General features: G+C 38.0%; 1 protein-coding gene across 1 annotated transcript in view; it reads right to left on the bottom strand.

Moving 5' to 3' along the window:
- MOXD1 (monooxygenase DBH like 1) overlaps positions 1-27,964 on the bottom strand; it is a 65,947-nt gene that overhangs the window by 1,892 nt on the left and 36,091 nt on the right. Inside the window, exons 5-11 of the mRNA XM_026845511.1 lie at positions 17,860-18,039; positions 15,521-15,623; positions 12,275-12,441; positions 10,644-10,835; positions 7,818-7,877; positions 5,718-5,860; positions 1,278-1,446 (exon numbers count right to left, since the gene is read on the bottom strand). Of these exons, the coding sequence (XP_026701312.1) occupies positions 1,278-1,446; positions 5,718-5,860; positions 7,818-7,877; positions 10,644-10,835; positions 12,275-12,441; positions 15,521-15,623; positions 17,860-18,039 (1,014 nt within the window). The remainder of the gene's footprint in view (positions 1-1,277; positions 1,447-5,717; positions 5,861-7,817; positions 7,878-10,643; positions 10,836-12,274; positions 12,442-15,520; positions 15,624-17,859; positions 18,040-27,964) is intronic.

Genomic DNA, 27,964 nt, shown 5'->3' on the forward strand with positions numbered 1-27,964 from the left:
TTGCAAAGGTCAAGAAGTTTAACCAAAACTGGTGAACAGTCGCATGTATCAATAGCTACTTTTCACAGGTCTGCAGTAAGACAAATAACAGAAAACACTCCAAAAACTCATTGCTTACTTTATAGCACACTGTTTCTTTGACATGTCATGGGCAGAACAGTCTGATTGATGTTGGAAAGACCTGAGAACGCAGCTGCAGGAAGGGCAATTCCTTCACCAACTGAAAGCACTGTGTGACCTGCTACAAGGCAGCATGGGGGGGTGATGAGAATGAGGCAAAGGTCCTTTTCTAGGAAGTATTTCATAGATATCAGCTCTGTTAGGCTGGCCTAAAATCATGGTAGGAGATAAACCAGTACAATGAGACTATCTCCCCTTCTGAGCAGAAAAGCTCAAAAATGTAAAATGGAGTATTGAATTTGGACTCTGTAAAGGAGTTCAAGGAGCGGTATATACTTTTCAGCATCTTCTTCAGGGATGATACTACATGCACTAGTAGTTCTTTATAAATACACATCAATACTAAAGATGACAGCTTTTCCCAGAAGCCCTGTTAAAATACCAGTAGACATTTATAATAAATACTAAGGAATTATTTTTTATTTTACAGATTTATTCATCAAGAGAATTGGGAAAGGAAAACTATAGAAGATAAAATCTTCCAAAGGTGCACAAAGAAAACAGACAATCCAAATGTACTTTTTTTGGCCCAATACTATAGACATCTCTAAGACACAAGACCAACAAAAAAGCAAAAGACACTGGAAGAGTACTCATATAACTTTAGGTAGTCTAGATGCCAGAGTCAAGAAGTTAGATTCTTGAGGCTTTCTTATGCAGTCAGTAAGCTTCTTCACACAGAGTGACTCAGAGAAGAAACCTGGTTTAGGGATTTTGAATCATCTACTACAAGACCCTGATATAAGTCATTGGCAGTGGAGACAGTCAAGTGAAAGGAACTTTCTAACTTGGTCACCTAATCTGGACACATATGGTTACTCTCTGATCAGTCCCAGACACACTGAAAGACTCCATATTACTGATCCCAAGTGCTGATGAAAGCGCCAACTTTCCTATTCTTTTAAATACTTCTAGAATTCCAGTTAGGTGAAAGCATTAATAAAACATTCTCAACCTTTGTTATTGTATGTAAATGTAATATAGCCATGTAAACAGTCTAAAGACATATAGACAGATACTTGTTCATACACAGTGAAGCACAGTAAACCACATTTGTTTCATGGCATTGTTGACTCCTTTTCAACACTTAGACTTACCGACCATTCTGCATTATCTGTTTTTGAACATCTCACATTCACTGGTAGTTTAAGCACAAGATCATTATAGGAGAGACCCTTTGATCTGGACCACTGGAATTTGTTCATTGCATCCATAAAAGACAGGTTTTTATATTGTTTAGGACTCTTGATAATAAAAGGCCAAGTCCTAAAGAAAAATAAATAAATAGATTTTTAAAAATAGATAAATACCATCAAGTTAGAACTGATGAGGAAAAGCTTTTGGCGAATCTACTCAGAAAAAGTATTTATATGTATATTATGACAAACTCACATTCTCATCTAAGTTCTCTGCTAATGAACTGTATGATTTTGACAAACTTATGAAAGTTCAGCAGCAGTTTAGGACTTGCTGCTAGATGCTTTTAGAAATTAAGGACTTTAAGTTAAGAAAAAGAATTATATTGCTCTTCTCTGATCTACAAAGTGAATACACAGGCAATACAAAACAGATCTGTCGTAACTTCTCAATAAACAAAACAAAAAGCCACACCCTCTACTAGGCTTGGCAGACAGTGTTGCAAAGAAACATTTGCCATTAGAAAGCTACTTCCAGATGGCTCTGCCAAGCTCTGGTCGCAACTCAAATAATAGATCAAAACTCAGCCTAGCATAGGAGTTGCTCTAACATGCATTGGTTGGCAGCAGTGCCAAAAGAACAAATGAGAATAACTGGTGTTGTGGACATTGCCTTTTGTCATGCCCCTACATGCTGGCTGCAAGGAGATTTTTGGTCAGGGGTGGGATAGAGACCTACTGTGTGATTGTGAGAGATCTGACTATGCGCCCACATGTGGTAATCCTTCCCATGAACAAGTGGGGCCAATCCCATTCCCCACCAGCTGAAGATGTGGAAAGGGAAGGAATGAGATTTCTTTTCATTTTTTTCAAGCAAACTCAGGGATAATAATGAAGGAAAATTAAAATAAACAAACAAACAAGCAAACAAAACCCCAACAACCCAAACAGCTAAAGAAAACCTTTTCCACTGTTCTTGCTTCCTCCTTGTTTGACTCTACTAGGATAAATGGAAATAATATGGTAAATGGGTCAAGTGTTTTAAAAACGGAAAGTCCAGTACAGCTAGTGGAAGAATGAAAGTAGCTAAAACTTTATCTAAGTAATCTAATTAATACTTTGGTTGGAGTATGAGTTATCTTTTCAAAGCTCTTTAGTCAGATCTGTGTTATCTTGCAGTAGGCTGTCTCCCACTTGCTTTGGGTTAAGTGCTGCCTATGTCAAAGTTCTGCTCTACTCAACATCTAGGCACCAAGGACGTAATTTTAATCAAGCATTTGTTTTATACTATTGTGGCCCAATTGCTTTCATCTCAGCTACTCATGATTTATACCACTGTCTGTGCCACCAGACTGAGGAAAAAGAGTTTTAAAGTGATCCACAGTGCCTTGATCCTGCTTCCAGTTTGCATTCATGCGTAAGACAAGAGAAACTTTACAGGAGTCAGTGAGGCAATTTCAGTGTAAGACTGACACAAGAGAGATGAGTATCAGGTCACATATCCTTAGGCTGACAGAGTTTAATGAAACAAGAATTCTGGATTAGGTCATAAATACTAGAGGCATTAATAATCTCTTCTTCTAATTACTATTCCATTTGCAGCAGACAGTCTGCATACTTACTCTATTCAAAACATCTTTATTTCCCCAGGCCAAATGTGCATTTTTTCCTTAAGTACAGTTATCATGAATGAACACTCAAGAGAGCATACATTTGTTAGAATATTTTCTTTCTAAGCTCAGAAAGACTCTTTTAGCTAGGACTAATTTAGAAACTGTTCTCTCTGCATTAAAAGATTGTAAATAGAAATAGTGTGGAAAATGAAGCAGACATTGGTTGCATTGTGACTTTCTTCAGACTCTTCTGTCTTGGATATAAATTTCAGAAGTAAAACCAGTAAGCCTTTACATCAAATTACTTTGCAATAATATGGTTTTATTAAGATAAACTCTATAAGGAAAGACAACTTTTAAACTGTAAATGTGATGACACGCTATTACTCTATCCATTTTATTTTAAAATCTATTACCTTAGTTTAGTGCAACTAGCAATATAAATTCAATTCACTTTTCGCCACTAAAAGTGAATTCTACCTTCTATTGTTTGATTATTTTTCTGCATTTCATTCATTTGGGCACTTCTCTCTTTAAGCTATTCTCACTCTGTAATCACTTCTGCTGATCTGCTATTGAGATAATTTAATTTTAAGCACTGTAAAGAACACTTAAAAACTTAAATATGCTATTTATTGATTTTTATATATTTGCACACATTTATCCTCTCTATAGTGGGCTTCTTCTCATCTCCTACTGAAATTTAAATTTTATGTTAGATTCTGGAAATCACTCTTGCTCTTAGTGAGCACTATCATTGTGCAGGTCATCCCATTGACACTAAAGGACAGAAAAGCCAGATCCAACACCACACTGGGAAGCATTTTTGTTCTTGATGAGGACTCTCATGATGAAGGATGAGAAGATTTCTGCTGACTTACCAGAGAAACTGTAATGCCTTGTTTAAAATTCACTAGCCTGTGGCTTACCCCAGTGGTCAGATGCCAGCTGAATTGCATGGACCGTCATGGTGGTTATTATAGATCCTGAATTGTCTAAATGGTAACAGTTCCCCACCCCCCACCATTCACAGAGGGGATATTTAATATTTGTGGAGCACTGAAGTAAACAGATCTTACAACAAAATGACATTACCCCTTTGGAGCTGAGCAGCAGGCCAATATTCAGATTCCTGTGGGTTATTTGTCTTAGGAAGAAAAATTGATGAATGAGCTAGGGGATTTTTCATTCTGACATGGATGTACATCTCAAATATGTTTAGTGTCCTGCGTCACTGAACAGTAGGAGTCCAAGACTCAGGAGACAGTGTCTTTGCCCAGAACTGCAAAACCCTGCAGTCAACAGTTCACTTAAAAATCTCTTTTCTTCCTGTTCTGGGCGGCAGGGTTTTTGGGAGGGGGGGGAGGGGGCTACAGCAGTTGTCCCCTCTAAGAAGCTTCTTGAAGGTCCCCCAGCTCCAAGTCAGACCCACCTCTGGCCAAGGCCAGAGGCAATTAATGACAGTGGCTACACTTCTGAGATCAATAACATATTTAAAAAGGGGAACCTGAAAGGGGGTGGGCACTTTGAGAATGAGTTACGAGAAGGACACCAATGTAGAACACCAAGGTCAGTGGAAGGAAGGAGAAGGAAGGCGGGGAGGTGCACTGGAGCAGATCCCCCTGTATCCTGGAGTGAGATGGCAGGGCCACGTCAAACAGGGGAGTCCCTCACCCTACCCTGGAGGAAGAAGCAGTGGACTGACCAAACCCCCCCCCCCATCCCTGCCCCCGCACCACTGGGGAAAGGAGGTAGAGATACGGGGAACAAAACTGAGCCTGGGAAGAATGGAGGGGTGGGGGAGTTATTTTTAAGATGTGGTAATGCTTCTTACTGTCCCATTCTATCTGTTAAATATTGTTGTTAGTGTTTTGAATTAAAGTGACGGGTTTTTTATTTCCCCTAATGAGTCTGTCTTTTGCTTGTGACTGTAATGGGTGGATCATACCTCTCTGTCCTTATCTCAATTCCTCAGCCTTTTGATTCCTTCCCAGCGCTGGGGGGGAAGGGGTGAGTGAACAGCTGCATGATGCTCAGTTTTCCTCTGGGCTTAAACCACGACACTTCCTCTTGGCTAGATTCCTACCACCGGTTCCATGTTTTACTCTCTACTTACGTTGCTTATTATCCTCTGATTCATTATTCTTCCAAAGCCTCCATTCTCTCATTTGTCTCCATCATGCTGCATATCTACCATTTATCTTTTACTATGAATAATTTAATATTCTCTTAATCCCTCCATTTCCTTTCTAACTTATGCCTTCTTCCTCTTTTGTGAATTTTTCTCAGTGTCACCGAGTCAGTGTTAAGCTCTACATGTGAGCAACAGTTCTAGGATCTGTTTGCACCAACTGACTGCAGCAGAATTACTGACAACAGATCTACCCAGGGTAATTTGATACCCATGCTCCCAAACTCCTTTTTCAAAAATATCTCTATATATGTGAAAATCATATGTTTTAATAAGCTGATAATTTAAAACATTTATATGACATCGATGCATAGTCTTTTTGCAGATGGCTGTGGTGAAAAGAAACTGCTGTGAGAAACATAATTTATTTAAAAGGAACTGCTTTTTTATTAAAAAAGAAAAAAAAAAGATGCAAAATAATTTGGCAGGAGAAAAGGAGAAATAAGTAGCAGCAGTGTAGTGTCAAAAAGAAGCTGCATGAGTGACCCTGCGATATGTTGCGCTACCACAAAGAAAAAAAAGGCCGTATAAAAATGACCTTGTAATTCCACAGTCAGAAAGAGAGGTGCTACACATATTCATAAACATTTTACTTGCCTGACTGGTCTATAGATTTCTTTAACACCAATGAACTGGAGCTGTTCCATTATATCTGGAATACTTGCACATCGGGTGAGGTTGATTCTTGGATAATATAGCAGATACGACAGGCACATTTCATTCCTGGTGCTCAGACCACCCTGAAAATGAAATTTTTCTTTTAATCAAGATAGCATTGGAATCCCACAGATAAAAACACTGATTAGCATTTATATGCTAATGAAATGGTTATCAAGAGGCCTAATTCAACAGGTTTATCTTGCACATTAGGCTATCAAGTAGCAAGAAGTTATATATAATTAATTATGAAATACACTGCAAACTCAAGCAATAGCTCCCAAGCTTAAAAGAAGTCAGAAAGAACAACTATCAAGAAAATAAGACATGTTGAAGAGTGCTATCTGAGAAGGTCAGGTTTATATTCAGCTGTCTCCAAGGTACTTATATCTGCGATGTTTCAGAAAAGGGGCTTCAAAGGGGAGCAGATGTAGAAAAAATCTGCCAAGATAATTAGTCCATTTAGTAAGAAATTACGTGAACGTTGCCTAGTAAAACGGAGGTCAGGATGGAATATGTATCTACATGGACTCTCCTTGTAAGTACATACAGAGATGAAGAGTAAGAAAGAGAAGTTATTTAAGTTAACAGATAATGCTGACTCAAGAATAAATGAGCACTAACAATAAAATGATTAATCAGGGTAAGATTGTTAGCTAGCAGAAGAAACACACTCTTAAACAGTCTTTCATTGAGAGCCATGGGGCAAACAACTCATTTAAAATTAATCTTAGTTAATATGGACAAGATGCACGTTCCTAAATCCCATGTGGGAACACTTCCATGAATCTCACAGAACCCACAAGAATAGGAATGGAGAAGACAAAACACACGAACCAAGGACCAAGAGCTAGTGTGGTCACCACACAGGAAAACAGGACAAAAAATAAAAAGCCTTCATTCTCACTCTTTTGCTTTTCTTTATATACCTACTGCATGTGCCTACATGCAAGCCATGATTCAGGGAGAGGTATCCCTGTGCTCTCTGGATGCCAGGACCAGGTCTTTCTTGCCGAAGAGAAAACCCTCAGGTCTCACCTCCTGGAGGTCTGGATCCAGCTCCTCCCAAGGAAGCAGGCTTAGTCCCTGGCAAAGCCTGGGTGCCGGCAGCTACATCCCTCCCATAAACATAGTGGGCCTGGCATCACTCTCTGGTTTCACGGCCAGCTGGCACAGTTCAGCTCATGTCCCAACAACCGAATTTGCTTCACCTCCAAAACAAAGTGGCCACGTCACAATGGTCGGTGCCTGGTCTCTGTAAACTTAAAAAGCTTCATCTGGGAGACTGTGCGCTGCCATGTGCTAAACCTGAGCGGGGCTGCCTCGACCCTGGAAGGGATGCCTACTCCCTGGCTGTGGCCCTGTCTTGTCCGCTGTTGTGGACATGCACCCAGGTCTGCAACACAGCTGTTCCTTGTGCCTCAGCTGCAAGGGTGCACAGGTACGATGCAGGTTCCTCCTGCACCACCCTGGTGGCAGCAGCTGTCCAGGAGGGTCCCTGCCACTGGAAAATCCACCCTGTGAGAAAGGTTAACACACAAAGGCTCACCGCACACAGCCTCCTCCTCCCAGCCCAAAGGATCTGCATTCTGCCTGGGTTCTATATAAGGCACAAAAGCAAGTGGTCCCATCTTGGTCACAGCATAAGTAAAAATCAATATGTAAGAACTGGCAACAACAACTTCAGAGGAAAATGCATAACAAGCTCATTAAAAAAAAAAATCATTAAAATATGCAAAATTTGCATGTTAATACATGTTATGAAGAAAGCACTCCTTATACTAGCGAAGTCTGATTTTTAAAGATCTTTTATGAGCTGGCTTTCTTATTTTTATAAACTAGTCCAATTAATGTAAGAGATCAGACTATGACCATAATAGTCCTGAATGACTTTAGAATCTAAGAATCTCTGAGAGGAAAGATAATACATAATTACATGCACACAGGCATTAGCACATTTTTTAATAACATTTTATGAAAAAGAATTTATTACCCAATATTATCTTTGTACTTATTTTGATCCATTAAAATTTTTCTTACCCATGTCATGCGAATTCGGTCCACAGTACTGTAGTGACATTCTGTGATTAAGTTATCCCCCTGAAACACAAGATTCAGGAAGTTCACAGTGCTGAAGTTTATCAACACCAGCTTCAGGTAACCACAGATGACAGCGAACACTTAAGAAATAAAGATCAGAGCAGCGGATACAACTTTTTGAAAGAGCAGATTAATTAACTGGTGTATGTTAAGGCCTTGGCACTTAGCGTTAGTATTATCTCAGATCCTCAGGGATCCCCCATGGATTTAAACAGAGTTTTATTAAGAGTCTTATCTCTTTTATTAAAATAGCAGTGGAGGTGCCCATCTATAATCCTATTTTCAGGAAAATTATATATATGCAGACGATGTATACACACGATTTTTGCTCCAAAATTCATCCAGTGCTGGATAGCTTTCTCCAGGCTAATTTATCCTGCCAACTTCAATAGAAATACTTGCCAAATGAGGAAAAGAAGATTTTTCCACATCACAATAACAACTATTTATCTGCCAAGCCTGGGAGTAGAGGAGTGGCAGGCAAAGACATAACCACATTGACAGATATGTATGAGCAAGGCTGAATACTTACCTTCTCAAGTACATACAATTAACTTTTTGCTGTCTTGACAAACTGGTCTACAGTTTGGTAGTACCTTTATTCACTGTACCTAATCAAAAATTGAAATCTCAAACCAACCATGATAATCAAGTGGAAATTAAAATATTGAAGAACACAGCCAGATGTCAAAAAATCTGATATTTTGGGGTAACTTCATATCACAAGGATGCCAGAGGTTTATTTGCTTTGGTTTATTTTTTTGTATCATCATCTTCCCTTATCTCCCATTGTATTAATCTTCCCTGAAAAAAATCAGATTGTCCTTCAAAGGCTATCTCATTGCTAGATCAGTGCTAGCACTAACTGTACTCCAGGCTCTTGGAAAAAGGTGCATCAGCCTCATGTCGGCCAAATGGAGACAGAGGTTTCTGAAGCAGAGTGGACTGGCACAGCTTCGCTGCTCCCAGTAGGAATATGCTGGTTTCCACCAGCAAGGTCTCTGGCTTTTGTGGCTTATGGACTGGATAACATTCATTAGAAGTGTTCCTTCTCTGTGATTAGATCTTTTGCTTCCAAATTCAGAACGGACTGCTAGTACACAAAGAAAACAAATAACCTGGACTCCATAAGCCGAATACAAGGATACACCCTTGCAGAAGGCGGGAATAACAATAATTTATATGAAAATTTTTAACATTATTAGTTGATTGATTAGACTGTGGACCAAATCACACCAGATGAGGTATGTAAAGATGCACTGGTAGTTTTACATAAGATGAAAACAATAAAAGGCATGAAAAAGGCTCACTTCAGAGAAAGAATTCCAGCTTCTACTTGAGCTGTCTTTTTTAAGTTGCTGATACTATCAAATACCTCTTTTAGTCTTTCTGCTGTCTACTCCCTTTTGTTCTTGAATTTTAAGAGGCCTTTCTCTATAATCTGCATGGATTTTCCTAAAAATATTAAAGGCCTTCTCTGCAAACCTGTCATCTTCTGCCAGCCCTCTTCCTAAACCCGTCAACACTTTTTTCCTGGAGGAGGTAACACCAGTTTGTCTTTGAAGTCCCTGTGGAGTACAAGCAGTTGGACTTCAAAGAGTAAACGCAGCACCTGAACATCCAGATTTTGCTGTAGAAATTAAATTAGAACACCAGCATTTTAGCTTCTTGCCATTAAAGGACAAATATCAAAGTCTCCCAGTGTGGGAGAAGACACATAAGAGAGAAGTGGACTTCAACTGAAGCCTGGAAGTTTAAACCATGGGGCTCCTAACCATACCTGAAGTCCAGTTGTTGCAATGGTCTTTTCAGCTTCCCTTTCCCTCCAATCATAAACAAAATCCAGTGGCTTGATATTTTGTATCTGACCAATTCCATCAAGTAAGGGGCTTGTTCCCATGCACCAGGACAAACACATCTCCAGCTGCCTTGCTGGCTAGATCTGGAGCACCCAACCTTTGCAGCACTAAATTTTCTGTCCTCAGGCCAAAGCTTAAAAACCAGATGCCGGCTGGAACTAACAAAAGATGAGTGAATAATTTTTAAATGAGTGACTCATTCAAAAATATACAGATTCTTTTTATGTAATACCTATGGATAGCTACTGCTTTATGATATAATTGTAGTTGGGATTTTCTAAAAGTTACATTGCATTATTCTCACAAGTACAGCAGATAGAATAGCATGATTTCTTCTTCCAAAGGGTTTTGTTTACTAGTGAAACCTCACATGGAACATAAGCATGGAGTTCTACTACCAGCAACAAATAAAAACATGAAACCAAGAGAAGACTTGGCTGATTTGTAGACATGTTTGCAAGGCTGGATACTTGTTGTGTGCAGATACTCAGGATGTGCTATTTGGTTTCAATGGCTCCATAAAGCCATGCGGTGGCATTTCCATTCTTCAGCTGGCTGGATGCACAAAGATGGCACAACCAGGCACATGTGTGATTTTATAATCTGCTTTGTTCAAACATTTGTGATACTAAAGTTCAAATCAGATAATTGTGGGTACCAAACACAGCTAAAGAATAGCTTGAATTGATGGACCAATCCAATTCTGTAGTGAATTGGGTGGACGCTCCTGAGACACTGCAACTTTAATACATTAGTAACTCTGTGATAAGTGGAAAAATTAACAAAACATTAAGAATTCTATGATTCTATGATAAGAAATTCTGTAGTAAAATTAATCCTAAATGTGAGTAAATGTTAGGTACACGATCTCTTAAGCACTTTCAGGAAAGAATTAAGAGTGTCATACAGGCAAGATGGTTCTTTCTTCTTTCAGATACTGAAACTCCTGGAAGTTGAAGTCAAATTCATCGTCATAAGCAAGCAGCTTCTGCTCCTCGCCATTGCGGAAGTGACGCATCCTGATAGCTCTTCCAGCAAGATGAGCATGAAGAAGTACCGCAAACACATGAATGCCAGCAGGTCTCTCAGCACCTAGAGCCTGGCCATGGGAATCCAACACAATTAGTATGCCCTGATGAAATATAATGTAATGTACATAAGAATGTATAAACAGAGTGAAAATATATTCATGAATGTATTTTATATTCCCTCAGTTTACAGCAAATTTCAGTTTGGAGCAAAAGCAAATCTGTATGTGAAATTAAGGTTTTATATACAAAAAAAAGCTAATTTTTTTTTCTGTGATTTTTTAAAATAAAAACATGCTTTAACTCCTAATGCAACAGTTTTTATGAAAATCAACTGGACTGCAAATAATTCTCAATAGATTAAGACTTTCAAGGGAATTATACAAAAACCTACACATTATTTTAGTGCTAATGGTTGATACAGATGAATGTGGATGTTTATTCTGAAAAAGAATTTCTGTGCAGTTACGAATTGCATTATTATCAATATTGTGCCAAGAGAAGCACTTTGAATTAAGAGACTGTAAATATAATATGCTTTTCTTCCCATCTTCAAGTCAACTGGTAGTGAAATATTTTGTTTACATCTGAAACTTTTTTCCAAGTCAAAAACATTTTAAAATTAACTTTTCCAAATTGACACAAATCTAACATCACTCCCATTCCAGCTGCGATATATGGATCCAAACTTTTGGTATGCTAAACTTTTATTGTTGTTTAGAACCTAAACTAGAAATAATCTGTTATCACAATACCTTTCAAGTACAGCCTTAAGGTCAGAAACTGCACGATAATAGATTACTCAAGTGTTTTTAGGCTGAAAAATGCTATGACAATTTGCAACATTTAACACCACTAAGATCAAATCTAAATTCCATATTTAATTTACCATTCACTCTAAACAACATCATAAAAGCATCGATTTAACCATTCTCTACAAATTACAAAATATATGAGAATCTCCCATGATACATTAATCACAGATTTTAGACAATACTTCCATTATCTGTAGAGATATTTAAATTACCTCAATGGAACCAAGTGTTTGATAAATGCATAATTTTGTACTTTGGGCCATACAAAAATATCTATTCAGGTCTTTAGTTTCTGCTGGTCTAAGAATACCTTTCAGGCTTTCACTTCACCATTAGGAGCCCTTTGCACATGCACAGATCTTAATTAGTCTCTCTCAACTTTTTTTCTGGACTAGCTATTCCAGTCTATTAACAGCTTTGCCATGGAAAGCAATGCATGTTTATATATTGAACACACAATTAAAACATCGCAAGCATTGTGTCATCCAGTATCACTCATAGCAGGAAAGAAGACTGCATACTGAACACCCCAAATACCTAGATCAAAAAGACTCAACATTCTGGAGGGCAGCACGTAGCAGATGCCCTTGCTCACATGTCTTTAACCAGTACTATCAATCTTTCCAAGAAGTCAAAGTGTCTGTCCAAAACTATTTCTAAGAATGAAAACCAATAGATTCAGGCAGGAGACATACCTCTTCCAGACATTCCAGCGTGCAGTGACCCTCTGACACAAATTCAGGCATGCCCGGTGGGATATTGTGGAAGAGGCTGACCCAAAGACCAGCTTCAATAACCCCAGCATCGTATTTCCTTAAAACTGGAGTATAAATTAGCCTCAGACCAGAGTTATCTATCAAGCCTGCAAAAAAGAACACAGTTAGCCATGGATGTTTTAAATGAAAAAAAAAAAAACAAACAAAAAAACCAAACAAATCCAATTGTTTCACAGTTTTCAAGGCTTGTCTTGATTTTTCTACATTAAAATCAAGGAATAAACCTCAGTATCCTGGAAATTAGTCAACCCATATGCAGGAAGTAATAAATAGGGGCAGCCCACAGGAGGGCTGTTAAACATGGTATCTTGATATCTGTGCTGTTCAGATGTGAATGAAAAATGTGTGCTGTCTGTAAATGTCGTGTCCCTTCAGCTAAGTTACCCTACACGGACCTCAGAGAAAAGCAGTTATTTCACAGGCAGAGCAGACTATACAAGGAAATATAAGACCTCAAAAGGTTCCCTGTACAATTTTCAAATTAAATATTTACAGCACAGCTTAAAGTTGTGAGGTTTTTCTGTAAAGGTTTCAAGCCATGTGTTGTCTTCTACTTATGAATTTATCTATTCTTTCACCTTGAGCCCTTACATTAATTATATTTTTCCTTTGTTTTGGATTGTCTGTCACATCACAGCATACCTCTGATGACCAAATACATGCTTTTACAATCCCCCCAATTAAAAGATCATCAACTAAACATAAAAATTGGCTTCCTAAATTACAGACTTGAAGATAAAACCAGCACCTTGAGCAAAGTAGACAGGAGAACTACAGAGGATTTTAATGTTACACTCACTCTCAGACTTCTCTTAATTTCAAAAAGCAGTTTAAAGAACCAAAGCCTGCTGTGAAAAAGTTGAGGTTTTAAGGGTCAAAATTATATGAATCTATTTTTTGCACCTACATGTTTAGCCATCTGTGTTTGCTTGTGCATATATTCATAACTTTTGTTGCCTCCATCATCTAAATGCTTATAATTATTCCTCTATTAGCCAGTTTTATTAGGCAAGATGTAAGTAAATACAAAGATTAATTTGTGTTGCACAAGTCCTGCATTCTGCTCGTTCATCTGCTACCTTCTTCTTTCTTGTTCATTTTCAAGTTTCAATTTTGAAAATTAAAACTACAAAAACATACGAAGTGTCTCAGAGAAGAGGCTTCCTAGTGACCTATATTAGTCTTCTCAAAAACATAACAGACATAGCAGTGCCTGAAACCAACTTTTACATCAATAAGAAATCAGCAGGCTATTTTAAGATAAGCAAGTGACAGAGGGACAGAGCAGGGACTAAGTTACCCAGTAACTAAAATATCTAATACAGAGTAATATATAATTATTAAGGAACAAAAGATATGAACTATATATAGCCAATTAAGAGTGGTAATCAACTATAAGACATTCTGCAATATACAAATTATGACATTTCACGTTATATCTACTGTCTCACAACTTCCTAACTTTAAATTGTTTGGGAATCCATACTTATTACCCTTCTGAAGCTATTTGTACAATCTCATCAACCTGAACTTTTCCTTTGTGGTAGTTCCCCTTGAAGCTTGTTGCTAATATCTAAATGACAGAAATTTTTATGACATGTAAGAATTTTTGATATATAACCTCAAAAGAGGCCACCTTTCAAACGAAAAGTGAATCTTAAGGATTTCAGAAACAGAAGAACTCAAAACCAGCCATGTTAGGAGCAGTTCAAACATTGTTGCCTTTAACTGGGAGCCTACACTGACTACCAATCTCAATCACTTAGGAAAGCATTACCCCAGATCACAACAAGAGGCTAAAAATGCAGCTTTTAACCGTAAGACACAAGTTGGGAAAATGCCAAAACCACAAAAACAAAGGTGACCTGGTGGCAGGTTTGCTGCTGTGTCAGGAGGACTCACATGCCCCCACCTGAAGAAGATGGAGCACCCTAGTCTACTCCCTCACACTCCTGGCACAATCTTATACCATGTGTTTTGTCAGGGAGGAGAGAAACATAGCCCAGATTACAGACACCCTGCTCTGCCTATGCTGTCTGAATTTCCCCAGGTCTTTGGTGAGACCCTGTGCTCACCTGGGACTACCCCAGGAAAGGCAAAATTGGCACTGTTGCTGGAAAAGGGAATGAAACATTGATTCCCAATTTTTGTATGTGCCACTTGAATTAAAACAATAGTAACGTACAGCACAGTTGGTTAAAATAAAATAGCAATTTAGGGACACAACCAATTCAGAAACAGTTTTTCTGCATGCAACTTCTCAGGCAATGTTTGATGGGAAAGCATGCAATGTCAAGGATGCAAATGAAGTTTACTGTACCCCATGCAAATGTACATGTTGAAAGAAGTCTGTCATTAAATAAAGCAATTTCAAGATTATACATCTAGTACAACAAAAAGAGGGGGAATAACAGCAAGGCAGAACATCACAACCCACACAGAGGATTTTATTTTAACACATGGGGGTGTAAAGAAAGGCCAATACACTGTGTTGCACTGTGTTTTATCCAGCTCATATATAGAAATCACCAGGATATTCTCAAGTTCAGTAGCTGAATAAACTTTTGTTTCAGAACAAAAAGTATCTTTCGAAAAATCAGCTTCAAAGTTCCCTAGATATTCTGAGGCTCCCTGGTTCCTTCCTTTTACTTCCTCTAAATATAAATGAACTTTAGAAAGAAAAATTGAAAAACACGGTTATAAATTAAAAGCTTATCTCTTAAGATAAACTTTTACCGAGTGAATGTTCTAGCAAGTCGAGTCTACACACAGAGCCCACAGTCCAGTTTAATTTTTTAATTAAAAAAATCAATAAAAGGCTCATTCCCTCTATAGGTGTCTCACAGTCTGGGTACTGTGCTGCTCTCTCTCACTCACTGGATTTCCCAGCAAAAGGAAAGGAGAGACAGATAAGATGAAAAATGTAGTGATAAAAGGAGTTGTATCCACCTGGTCCACAATTCTTTGTATATCTAAATCTTCCTCTGACTTCAGGTCAAGCTGTTGAGTGCAGTGAGAAAAACACTGGGAACCAGGAACTATTTAAACAGGGGAAAATAAGCCTCAGCTTTGTATTTGCTCTGTTTGCTGTGCATGTAATGAGAAGCACTTGGATCTAAAACATTTTCCAATCTTGCATATTTTAAAGAGTGCAAGGATACAAACCTTCTGTGTACGATGGATTGTCATAATGCACCTCCATAAGAACGAACTGAGGGTCAGCTGCTGTGCCAATGGATAAGCCAACGTGAGGAGGGTAGGTGAAGCCCTGGAAATCAACACATGCATACAGAGTTAAGGTATTTTACCATGGCTAAGAGGGGTTTTTTTATATAAATACATCGAGGGTTGGTTGTTTTTTTTTTAATGATGCAATCATATTAATGAGAAAATTTACAAAAGCAACTTCTTTTAAAACTTTCTGAACATGACATACTCAATGCACTAAATATGTCAGTATAAAATAGTAGATCCTGTGCTTGTTAGAGGATAAAGCCCTGAGCAAACTGGTCTGACCTCATCACTGACCCTGGTTTGAGTAGGAGGCTGGACTAGACTTCCTGAGGTGCCTTCCAACCTGCATGATTCTGTGATCTTATGATTATTTATCTTGTATTTACTGCTTGAGTGGGAAAGAAAAATTCCATTTTAAATGTATAAACACTGCATCATCAAGTAGTTAGTCTGACAATAAAACCCTTATGAAAAAGTGAAACTGCATTTTAAATGTTCCCAGTTTCTAAAAGCAGCAATTTCCAGGGAATACTGAGGTTGTACATGATTAGGTTGTTTTTCCTGCACAAATGACTGCATTTGAAGTAAAATGATCTGAACAATAAAGACAGTCTTCATGGCTACATTTACATTAGCTCTGTACAGTGCAACAGATTGTGCTGGACCCACTGTCCCAAAACAATGCTCCTTTGGACAAGCTCTGGTCAGACCCCATACACCAAACCTCATTTATTGCTGGGAGGTGCTGGGTTCACCCCTGCACATTCAGTTTAACTTCATCCCAGAGCAGGATGTGCAAGCTCCCAAAATACTCAAGATGATAAATAGAGCTTCTAAAGTAGGGATAACTGGGAGATTCACTTCAAAAGCCCACTCCTGACTCAAGTCAAAGTACCAGTATCTTCTAAGTGAACTCTATGAAATTCACTTTTATAGGAATTAATCTGCAAAATTTTATAGTATATAGCTAATATTTTAATATGCAATTTGAGATTCTAACTTTCTGAAATGTCCAATTTGAGATCTTAACTTTCTGATGCTTGATGGACATTGATGAACTATTCATATAATAAATCCTTTCACCTCTATGTAAAGACAAACTGAAGTAAGTGAAGTGAGTACTCCAGTAAACTTGAACATAACCCAGATCTGTCAGGTTCCTCTCTATACATCATTACCAAGGGGATCATCCTTGCAAAAGTCTCCATAGTGCTTGTCAAATGATAACTTATTTATATGAGTTTTTTTATTTCAGTTAGATTAAGACAGTTGAAAGTACAAATACTAGGTCAGAGCACAGCCGATGGCGAAAATGCACAAAGCATACATCAAGGATAATGCTCATAGTGGATTAAACTTCTTTTGATGAGCCTGTGTAGCAGCTCTGGCTTCCTCACACCACAGCACTCAAAGATGGTTTTGGACTGTGGGCTGGCAAACGAAGGCTCTAGAAACTATCGCCACCCCGGTCTCTCTCTGCACCCACAGCATCATTTGTGTGGGCACGCAGTGAATCAAGGACATAAAGAGGGATGGGATTCTTTTGGCAGTAATGCTGCCTTATGTCAGCTGAAAACACTAATTGCAGACTAAATTAACATATGAAATAAGCTGAAAACACAGCCTGGGGTCAACATGGCATCAGACTGTGCTTTCTGTAGGTATGCCCCATTGCCATGAGCAAAGTGCTCCTTGTGTTGGCTCTGCACTGACACAGGATCACTCCTACACTGAAATGATGTCTCTTTGGGTCTAGTAGGAAACTTGAGAATGGTATACCTGAATGGGACAACACTGTAACCAGGTCCTGGTGAGGCACAAAATAAATTAAATCTATTGTCTAACTTCATTTGCAAAGTCTTGCCTCAGTGTTTTTTATGAAGTTACCTACAGAGAATGCTTTTCATTCTGTCATTCTCCACAGGTAGCAGATACTTGTCATTGCTGGAGGCAGTGTATTTCCATCTCAGATGGGACAAGCTGATACAGCACCAGACTTCCATGCTCCCAAGCCATCTTTCATCCCCTAAGGCATCAACTCTATACGATTTTTGGTACTTACAGCCTGTCACTCAGGATGAGCATTGCATTTCATACTTAAAAGACCAACAAGAAGTTGAAGAGTTACTGGTGGTGAGGCATTTTTGGACTGTGATTGTGCACCCTTAAAAACAGACAGATTCAATAATCACTAATATACTAGGAGGAAGCTTCATTATGATACACACCCTCCTAAAGCCCCACTGATGCTAGAGAGCCATTCATCCTACCTCTCCTCCAATGGCCCAAGCAAAAATGACTGTCTCACATGTGAGAAAAGAGTCTGGCATGTTGGGGTGGTAACACTCATGCCCGTAGTCCAGCACACTGTCATTCAAATTGCTGCTGCACTGGTAGAGCAGGATATGGTGCACCAGGTTCTCATGGCCTTTCTGGATCAATGGCTCAACCTGTCAATGTTAAAATGAAAAAGAAAGAAAATACATCTCACATGTGACTATTTCAATGCAGGTATGCAGACAGAACTCAAAATTATATGGTGCACTTATTTTTAAAGAGGAAACTTGACATTAGATTGTAGTTAGGTTGAGATGTTACTTCAGCACTCTGTAACCCCAAGCATTGAAAACTTCATTGCCAAAGTGCATCAATGGGGGACAGGAAGTTGATGCCTTGATGAAACCTCTGTTGCCATTTTTCTTGTCTCTCTCTCCCATCCCCATCTTGCACTGTCACTTGTCTTTCTCCCTGCCCAATACTTGTTTAACCACATTCTGGCATGAAGGGGATATAAACCAGCTGAAAGTCTGTTCAGATAAACCTGTTCGGTGTCTGAACTACTCATAACTTTTCATCTCTTTTTCTGCCTCTTTTGTACTATTTCAAGCTAGAGCTGCCCACGGATTCTGTACATCTAGGGTGAGCCTGGAGGTATACCCACATTCCTCAACGGCTCAAGAAGGACTTTTAAATTTTTTTGACATCTACAAGAAATCAGAATTATTTTACAATCTGCTCAGTTATAAAGACTTTATTAACATGAAGTTATTCCTAATAGGTTGGGTGCTCCAGCCTGTTTATGACAGTGATGAGCTGGAGGGCCTGTCAGGGGTGCCTGAGTGCCCCCAGTATAATCTGACTACCGAACTTCAGGGTAGGCTGAAATGATTTATTCCTATATAACAGTGTTCACTGTCTATTTGGAAGGGTGATGTTAAATCATGTCTGTCAGAAATTACATCCCTGGGGCAAACATGAATACTTCTGAGAAAAATTATTTTGCTTTTCAAAAAGATCATATTCCACAAAATATCAGCATGTAGAAAACAGTACTGAAATGAAAGTAGTTTTTCCCTTGGTTTTGAATTCAAAGATTGCATCCCATTCTATCATATCTACCTTCAAGTTGAATAAGATAAACATTAATATTTTCACAAGAAAAGGAAAGCTTTGGAAATGCAGCTCTTAAAGGGTAGGGTGCCATGCAGTATTGCCTTTTAATACTAGGTAAGAGAAAGACACAAAAAATGTATACAGTTCCTAACGTTGCATCCATTTGTTTTGCAAGAACATGAACCCCAGCTACCAGAGGACCAGAACAAGGTAAGCAAGAACAGTTTATTACATTATTAAAATATTGTCAGCACAATATTGTTACCAGAAATTTATCTCTCTGCACTTTGTTCAAGCCACTAAACCAATTACAAAAGAGGAAGAACAGGAAAAAGCAAACAGAGCCTGTGCATATCAAGACCACCCTCACTGATACGAATCTGAAAAATAATATTGAAGTTGGGCTCTTGGGGAGTCCAGCTGCTGCTGAGTACCTGTATGTCTGTCCAAGAAGTGCACAACTGAAAACCACCCACTTCACTGCTCTTAGAAGTGAATGGAAGGATGCCAATTTACAGGGATGCACCAAAGTTTTGTTCTGATGGGAAGAATGAAGTACTTCACAAGAGATCTTCTGCACTGTTCTCAGTAATCCCTATTTTAGTTAGTGTTACCATCATCATGTACTACTGTCCTATGGAAGTAAAAGGTATTTTTGAAGGAGACAAGAGTCCATTTTTTCACCAGATAAGAATTTATTCCCAAATATATCAGACTGACTGACAAAGATTCAGAAATCCATTTCAGCTTGCTGTTGCTCCTTCTCTCTGCTCAGTCATATACCTGCATATTGATCCCAATACTGCAGAACCAAAACACACTCATACCATGGCAGCTTATACATTAAATAGCAGTATATAACTCAAGAATTCTGAAGCTCTACATAATGTATAGGTTAGTCAGGGAAATGGTTACAAGAATATTATCCCCGTATCTACCAAGAAAAAAGAGTATTTTTGTCCCAACATGTGATAGTTCTGCCTGCCGCTACAAGATCCCAGCACCTGCTGTGCTTACAATCGCTACTTCAAAACCAACTTCCCCTGAAAACAATGGGACATCACCAAAATTAGAAACTCACATCCTGTCATCATTTTTTAGTGTCAGTTACCTAAACAATAACAGCACTTCAAAAAGCAGTTTTGTTCAGCTTTCTTTAGTAAAAAAAACAGAAAAAAAAAAAAACTAGAACAAACCCTTAAGCATCTTTCCAATGCATCTTGTAGAACAATTATATTCTTCAGATGCACAAACAAATAACAAAAAGCAGCAATGAAGTTACACTTTTTACATATTTTTATTACAACTTGGTTAAAGAGGTGATGCCTTTCTCTTTCCCCTTTTAAACAACGAGAGGAAAAAAAAAGGGGAAAATATTAGGAGTGGTCAAAAACCTAGGAAAATCTTAGGAAAAAAATCATTAATCACAAATTGTTCATTTCCCAGAAATTTATGGAACTATTTTAATGGCCAGGTCCCTAAGGCTCACAACATCATTTCTGATTGAAACGAGAGAAGGAATAGGAGCAGACCCCCTAGAAACTTTGGGTTCCCGTTCTCTGATCTAATGAATAGCTAACTGTATTTACTTACTAGAATAACTTCAGCAGAGAATTAAAAAATACTATCTCATTCTCTATTGTAGCGATTAACTGGAGCAGGGATTTAAACATGCCATCCTACATCCCAGGTGAGTGCTGCCCTATTTACTCAGCCATTTGTTAGTTTGGTTTATAGACTAAGTCAGTTATTTAGGCTGCCTCCCTCTTCCTCTCTCACACTCTACAAACAGCATCTGTACAGCTTAGTTTGCTCCAAGCTGAAAAGAAATTCCAAAACCTCATTTTTTTTTTTCAAATAAACAAAATTCTTGTTTTCTGGCCAGCCTTACAAACAATGATGAACAATGACTAAGTTTCTCAAATATGAGGCTGAATTCAGCAAATCACTGATGCATTTTAAAGTGTACATAAGTAGTCCCAGGTGTAAGTTGCTAGAGCAGGTATCTACAATTAGATATCTAGATCAGGGTGGCCTAGTTTCCAGAGTACTTGCAGCCTCAGTGAATGATAACACAATTTGCAGGGCTCATCTCTTATAAGGTTATTCTATTTTAACAGATCTTTATCAGTCATGATCCCTAACTATAGGTATTAATTTTTAAAATGTGGACTGTGTAATGCACACATTCAAGGCTTCCAGTTTTTTTAACTTTTAAAACATAAAGTTTTTTGTTCTTTGATAGTCTTTAATCCCCAAATCACACAGTGGAAAGCTAAACTAAACTAAGGTCTACTTTTGCAGGTCTCCAGTCACAATAATAGTGGCCCAACTCTGTCTTGTGAATTTGTCTATGACTGTCTTGTCAATTTATCTCAAGAAATAGGGCAACTTTAAGAATACTTATGAAAATATAATTAAGTGTGGTAAATTAGGACAAATGGTGAAATACAAAAAAAAAAAAAAGAGTAAGAAAAATAGGCTTAGTACACAATAGTCAATAAACTCTGTAGACTTAAGGTAACCATTTTTATTTGGATTCTCATTCATACATAGACTTGTTTACTCCGTTCTCATAGTGAAGTGGACTCTCAAATGCCACTTTCAGACACGAATAACTGAATGAGTAATTCAGATGTGCTGCAGTGAAAATGGGAATTCACCTTTCACTTTCAAGAACTATGAGGAAACTTGTGACTTCAAAATGTAGTTTCTTCCCCTGTCCTTGCTAATTCCTACCCACCTCTTCTTAGGCAAGGGAGTCAAGAAAGATGTTGAAAGAAGACTGAAAGGGAATATGCTTATAACTACCTGTTTCCCTCCTTTTTACCTCATTCTTTGAGGCTCATGTGTGACGCTTTCACTGTTGCTGACATGTAAAGAAGACCCAGCTGTCAGAGCTCATGTCTTTGCCACGTTGCAAATAAGCCTGCAGAGATACTGCACCACCAGGGCACCTCGGTGACTTCTTCCCCTGCAGGCAAAGTGCATTTTCTGCTTGACATTTCCCAAATGCCAGAGGCCTGGAGAACAAAAGCCTATATCCATCCTACATCAAAATGTCGAAAGCATTTGGGGCTGTAAAAAATAAGTGCATGCAACAAGACACAGTCTCTCCTGCTTTTCATGAAACCTGCAGAAAGAAGCTCCTGTTTTACTATTCATGATGATTTGCTTTCTGAAACCTCTCTACATTTCTTGAAAATTTAGGTGAAGAATCTTTCTAACAGAGCACACCAACATACGTGAACCTATCTGACTTCCACTAACAGACGTAAAAAATAATAGATGTACTATAATCCACTACCATGTCAAATCAGGGTTTCCAAAGAAGGAGGTATTGAAAACGACCACATTCAAAAGCAAAATGAAGATACTGACTTCTGCAGCTAAAGGTATGGGTAACAGTTATGGTGTTTGGTTAGCATGACACATGCTCATCAGGCAGGTTGAGAGATTTTACATAGCTCCTTTCATTACACCAAATCTTTTACACTTCTAAGAATACTGACTTTCAAAGAATATAGAATAACAAATTTTCAATTTATTATCAAGTAAAAACAGATTGAGATGTGTGCTTTCCATCCGCTAATTTAACAGAAGCCCCTGTCTAGTCAACAGACTGACATCACATGAACAAAGACAATGCTTACATCTGTCAGTGCTGGGTTACTCAACTTCTATTTTTCTCCCTCTCTTCCCTATTTCCTATTATCCCTTTACCTACTGTACAAACTGAACATACCATGTCATTGTTTCTTAAAAAAACAAGCAAAAATTGTAACACAATAGAGCTTTGAGTCTCAAGTTGCTGATAAGCAGGGTCAAGATACCAATATATGATGTATTAAACAGGATAAAAATGCAAACAGCTCAAACAGTCCAAGAAGTTAGATTCCCTACAATGGAAAATATCTCCAGAAACCTGGAAGTCTTGCGTGCTTATTCCTGTTTTTCTCCCTTTTTATTTGCTTTACTTTCTTTGATGTTAACAGCTGTGGTTTGTTCTTCATGCCTGCTTGTGCGAATGATGAAAGTTAGTAAACTATATCCACAGTGACCCCATAGGGTCCCTGTTAGAAAATACAGCCCACAATGTCAGAAAACAAAAAGGCTGACTTTATTTTTATATATGAAAATGGCAACAGGCTTTTGATATTGTTTCAGTGATGCTTCTATGCTAAAATGTCAATGAAGAATATGATTTTATTTTTTCCAGCTCAAAAGGTAGCTTCAACTTAATCTTACATTTTAAAGACACTTTCGAATGGTGTATTACCATATAGATGGCTCTAAATAAGGCCACTGCCTGATACAACACCTTGTGTATGTAGCTGGTGGTGACACAGGAAAAAACATTATTCTACAGTCTCAAAATTGAGAGTAAAACTTCGACACAAGACTTTTGTCCTGGCACTGCTGTATCTAAGAGAGTTTTCAGTCTGTGGGTCGTTATTTTATTTATATGAGCTTGCCATGTCTGATTAACTCAGACCAAAAAAGTGAAACTACTTGCTGAGTTTACCTGAGAGAATTTTTGTAGCAGAAGACCAATTTATAGGGTCTCTTGCCTTCTATACTCATCCTCAGGAAGAACTATTACCTTCATACTGATTACTCTGGTCTTTGTACTTCTTTCACAAATGTGTACCATGTACATATATTGAAATATTTGTCTGCCTTAGAAATGTTCTTAAAAGTAGACATGATGTATTCTTCCTAGGAATCAACAAGATTTTTTTCTGTGTTTTTTTTTTTTCTTTTCAAAACTCTAGTTGTGGAATGAACAAATATTTATCTAAAACATAATTTTTAAGGTTTTAGATTTTTCTTCAGAAAAGCAAATACTTAGGATACTTGGTTTAATAAAGCCGGATCTTTTTCAGCAAAAAACTCCATGTATTCCAGAAAAAACTCAATAATAATACAGGTTTATTTTCATAGAAATATTTTGAAAGAAAAACAGCAGTCATTTGCTGCCTAACATTGCTGCTTGAACACAACCCAGAGGTGTGCTGCGCAAAAACTCAAGAGCTGGAAATATGCCTCTGAGCTGGGTAGGTGTTTAAGTCTATGACCCCAGGGCAGACCAGGATTTTAACCCTAACAGTTTAACAGCTCTCTTCTGTCTGTACAAAAGCCTGCCTAGGCCAGTGTCACATCTGGGACACTAATCTGCTGCAGACTTTCAGCCTGGAGTTCAGGCATCCCAGGGTCAGGCAGGGACCACACTACCAGCACCCCCACACCACCCCATCTGTCAGAAAGCATTAAATTAATGCCACCAAATAGTTAGAGCTGAAAGAGATATTCAGCCGACTGCAGTCTAGCATGGACTAGCTGCCATAATCTTTCTTGAGATCAGCAGTATCATTTGCACGTACACAGCTAAGTGCCCATTTCTCACTGTACCATCCAGGTCCTACATTCAGTCATCATTACTAAAGAAGTCCTTTAAATTGCACTCTGTCCCAAGTACTTCTGAGTTTATGCTGAGCTGCTTACTTAGAAAGTTGTATATTTTGGTGAGTGAATGACAGGAGGCAGAGCAAAGCCACCATTCACTGATGGTCATCTATGTACAGCAGGCAGCATTACTGCTTAACTTGAATTGCCCTTCAAACATGAAGATGTTCACCCTAATTATTTTCATACACATTTCTCATATCTTCCCACTGGAGGAAAATATAACCTGTGCAGTTAGTGACATATCTTAACTCTTGTAATTTAATAAAAAAGAAATGGAGATGAGAAAAAGGCCCAAGCAACAGCAACCATCCCCACCTCAATCTCATAATGTGATTAGGTAACGTTTCCTTGGAGGATGGAAATTTTCCAGACCAAAAATAGAGGTTGCATAAACTTAAGGCATTGAAATTTGCATGATTTGTCCTCAATATGTGTGGAAGGTTTTGGTTTTTTTTTTCCAAAGTGAGATTCAAATACAGAACATAATCCCAAACTGAAATAACAGTGCTTATTTATTTATTTATTTAAGCTATATTGTTGGCATTTGGGTTAAACTGGTTTTGGGTATATTTTAAATGGCATAACAAAAATTCCAACATCCCTGTGGAGAAAAAACCCTTACCACATACATGGAAAACCTTATTCAAGGCACAGATATTTCCTGTTCCTGGTGTAAAGAAAGGATTTGTTTACTCAGCGACTACGTTGTTCACTGAAGGCTCTTATTTAAGTTTCATTAGTATACCGCATTAAGAAATAATTATCATAGCTCCATTTTGAGCTGCAGAATTTTTATTGGAAAAGAATATGTTCTGTCAGGTAAAAGTTACTCTTGCTGTGCTGTTAGCTTGGAGAGGAGGCTATATATCTAAACTCACACAAACCTTTCTGTCCTCACATGCTGCTGCTAATGATTACACTGTACGTCCAGAATTTCTATAGGCCAGTGTGCAGAACAACTTAAATATTTTAATTGAGAAAGAGAAATCAAACAACACAATAACCAGTAAAACCAAACATTTAAAAATGAGAACTAAAAATGGGTTTAGGGCTTCTTGTTCTCTCTGCCCCAAGTCCACTCCTAATTAATCAGCTGGAACTCCGCCACTCATAGAGTTTCAGACTTTAAAGGCATGCAGCAATTTAGACTAAATCCAAAAGAAGTATATCTCAAAAAACTATTCATAAAACATTGTTTCTGCCTGAGGTATGTCTGAAGATTTAAGATAATGCATATAGTAACAGTTAAAAAGTATAACCCTGAGGAGTAATCTGATAAAAAGCTCAGGTCAAGAAAAAACATGTTCCATTTGGTTACGTTTCCTGGCAATACACTCACTGCACTCCCAAGCAGCAGAAACACCGGCAGAGTGGCTGTGGTATTCAGTACGGCCAGAGTCTCTCAGTGTAGTTGACACATTCCAAACAATTAATCAGCAATTAATCAGCAACATCATTAGTTTCTTGTGAAAACAATATTGTAATAAAGGCCTATGTAACCAAGTACGTTTCAGATCTAAAGCCAAAATAGGTAGTCCATAAAGAGTTTATATTTATTCAAGAGGAACATACAATTTGAATAGTATCAATAATGAAGTCAATGAAGGTATTCCCTTTAGTTCATTAAATCACCATTCATGCGCAGTGATGTCTATCTATTTCTTTGAGATGACAATGGAAGAGATTTTAAGTCTATTGTATAACTGCAAAATGTTCCCTTCAATCATGTTACTTAATAACATTATGTTTTTTCTCCTCCTGCTTGGGAGTGAACACTCAGCTTTGCCCAAAGACAGAGCGTGTGAGAATTTACAAGGTGTCTGTTTCTTGGTTTATACATACTGAGGTATACTGTCAGGTAAAGTGTTTTCTGACAAGGAAAAGCAAATTTCTGTGAAGGATTACCAGAAGTGAACACACACAAGAAATACCTTAGTCATCTGGACACTGAACTTCTACAGGAGTCACCAACCTGGACTCTCCAATACCTGAAGATTGCTGAAGGGAAAGCATGGGATAAATAAGCACAAGGCTCAATTTTGACATGACACAGCCTCCTTAGTCAGAAGAACAAATCTCAGGAACTGTTGCTCATAACCCTCTGAAAATTTATATTTACAGGGTTAATATACAAACATGAGATGGTTTACAAAGTAAGTGTGATTAGGTAATGCCTACATTAATACTATGATTTCCACATTTTCTCACCCCAAGCCAGATTCTGGTACCTTTGTGTAGGGCTCCAACACCCCTCAACAGCATCCACAAAGTTACACAACAAGGGCCATTTTTAGATAACATGGTTCTTTTGAAGTCACTTGAGAATAATGTATTACAATTATACTGTATTAATTCTCTAGAAACCAAAAGTGTAATTGACACTTCATAAAACAGAGACACAGTTCCAGTCCAAGCAACAGTAATGGAAGGGTTACTGAATTGAGGGGATGGAGAAAGGAGAGTGAAGAGCATTAATTTTCAGATTATAGTAATTTGTTTAGATACTTATGTTTTCCCAGGTTATGGGGTTCTGTTTTGTTGGGGGTTTTGTTGTTGTTGTTGGGTTTTTTTGGGGTTTTTTTGTGTGTGTATTTTACTTAGTTCCAAGACGTAAACTATTTTCATACAAGGTAAAACTTGACTTCAGTCTTGGTGCAAAGAGAAACTGTTCACCATCTACCTATGGTTCAGTTGTCATCTGTGTGAATTTTGATGTCGTGTATGCTATGTGTGGATGTGGTAGAGTGATATTGTTTGACTATTGTCTGTGTATTTTTCCACTGTTATTAATGTTCTTTCCTTCCATTTTACCCCTGGGAGTCAATGAATCTATGCTCTAGATATAGCTGCAACTACTGTGCATTGCAAGTGGAAGCAGAGATGGAGAGGGTATCTATCATAACATCATTCTCTAATGCTGGAGTTGCAGAGTGAGAGGTGGGTATTGAAAAGAAATATTTTTACCAGTTAGATAGGAAATGAAATTTCTTCTTCATATAAATGATGTTGGAGCAATTAAATGTGGCCTTATAGAAAAGTTGCTTAAGATGCTACTATGTGACTTGTCTGAATTAGAAAGTTGATCTTAAGAAGCAATGCCAGGAAGTCAGTAGGACCGAGGTTTGTTCTGTCATCCATCCAGACACTCATCTCACACTGTGCAAGTCCCATCAAGTAAGATTTTACGACCCATGAACCTGCTGTGCTGGTATTCGCACAAAAGATTGTTTATAATTACTCACTTAAGGCCCAATTCTACTCTGAAATATTTTATTGCTTGCTATAAGAAGTGCGGATTGGTTAACTGCAGACAATTCCTAGACATGTTTTTCTTATCTTTTCAGTGCACTACCTAATCGAGCTTCACAAAAATTGTGCCCTCCCCTTCACCATGCTCACTGTTGGTCATATTTTAAGTTAAGGCTGCTTTCATCTAACACTTGTATGTAACTAGAATTTACATAACTTCTGACTTCCATTTAACTAGAAAAATCACATAAAATACATATTTTT

The sequence above is a fragment of the Athene cunicularia genome (genome assembly GCF_003259725.1).
Source record: "Athene cunicularia isolate RWA chromosome 3 unlocalized genomic scaffold, athCun1 chr3_part1, whole genome shotgun sequence".
NCBI classification, from domain to species: domain Eukaryota; kingdom Metazoa; phylum Chordata; class Aves; order Strigiformes; family Strigidae; genus Athene; species Athene cunicularia.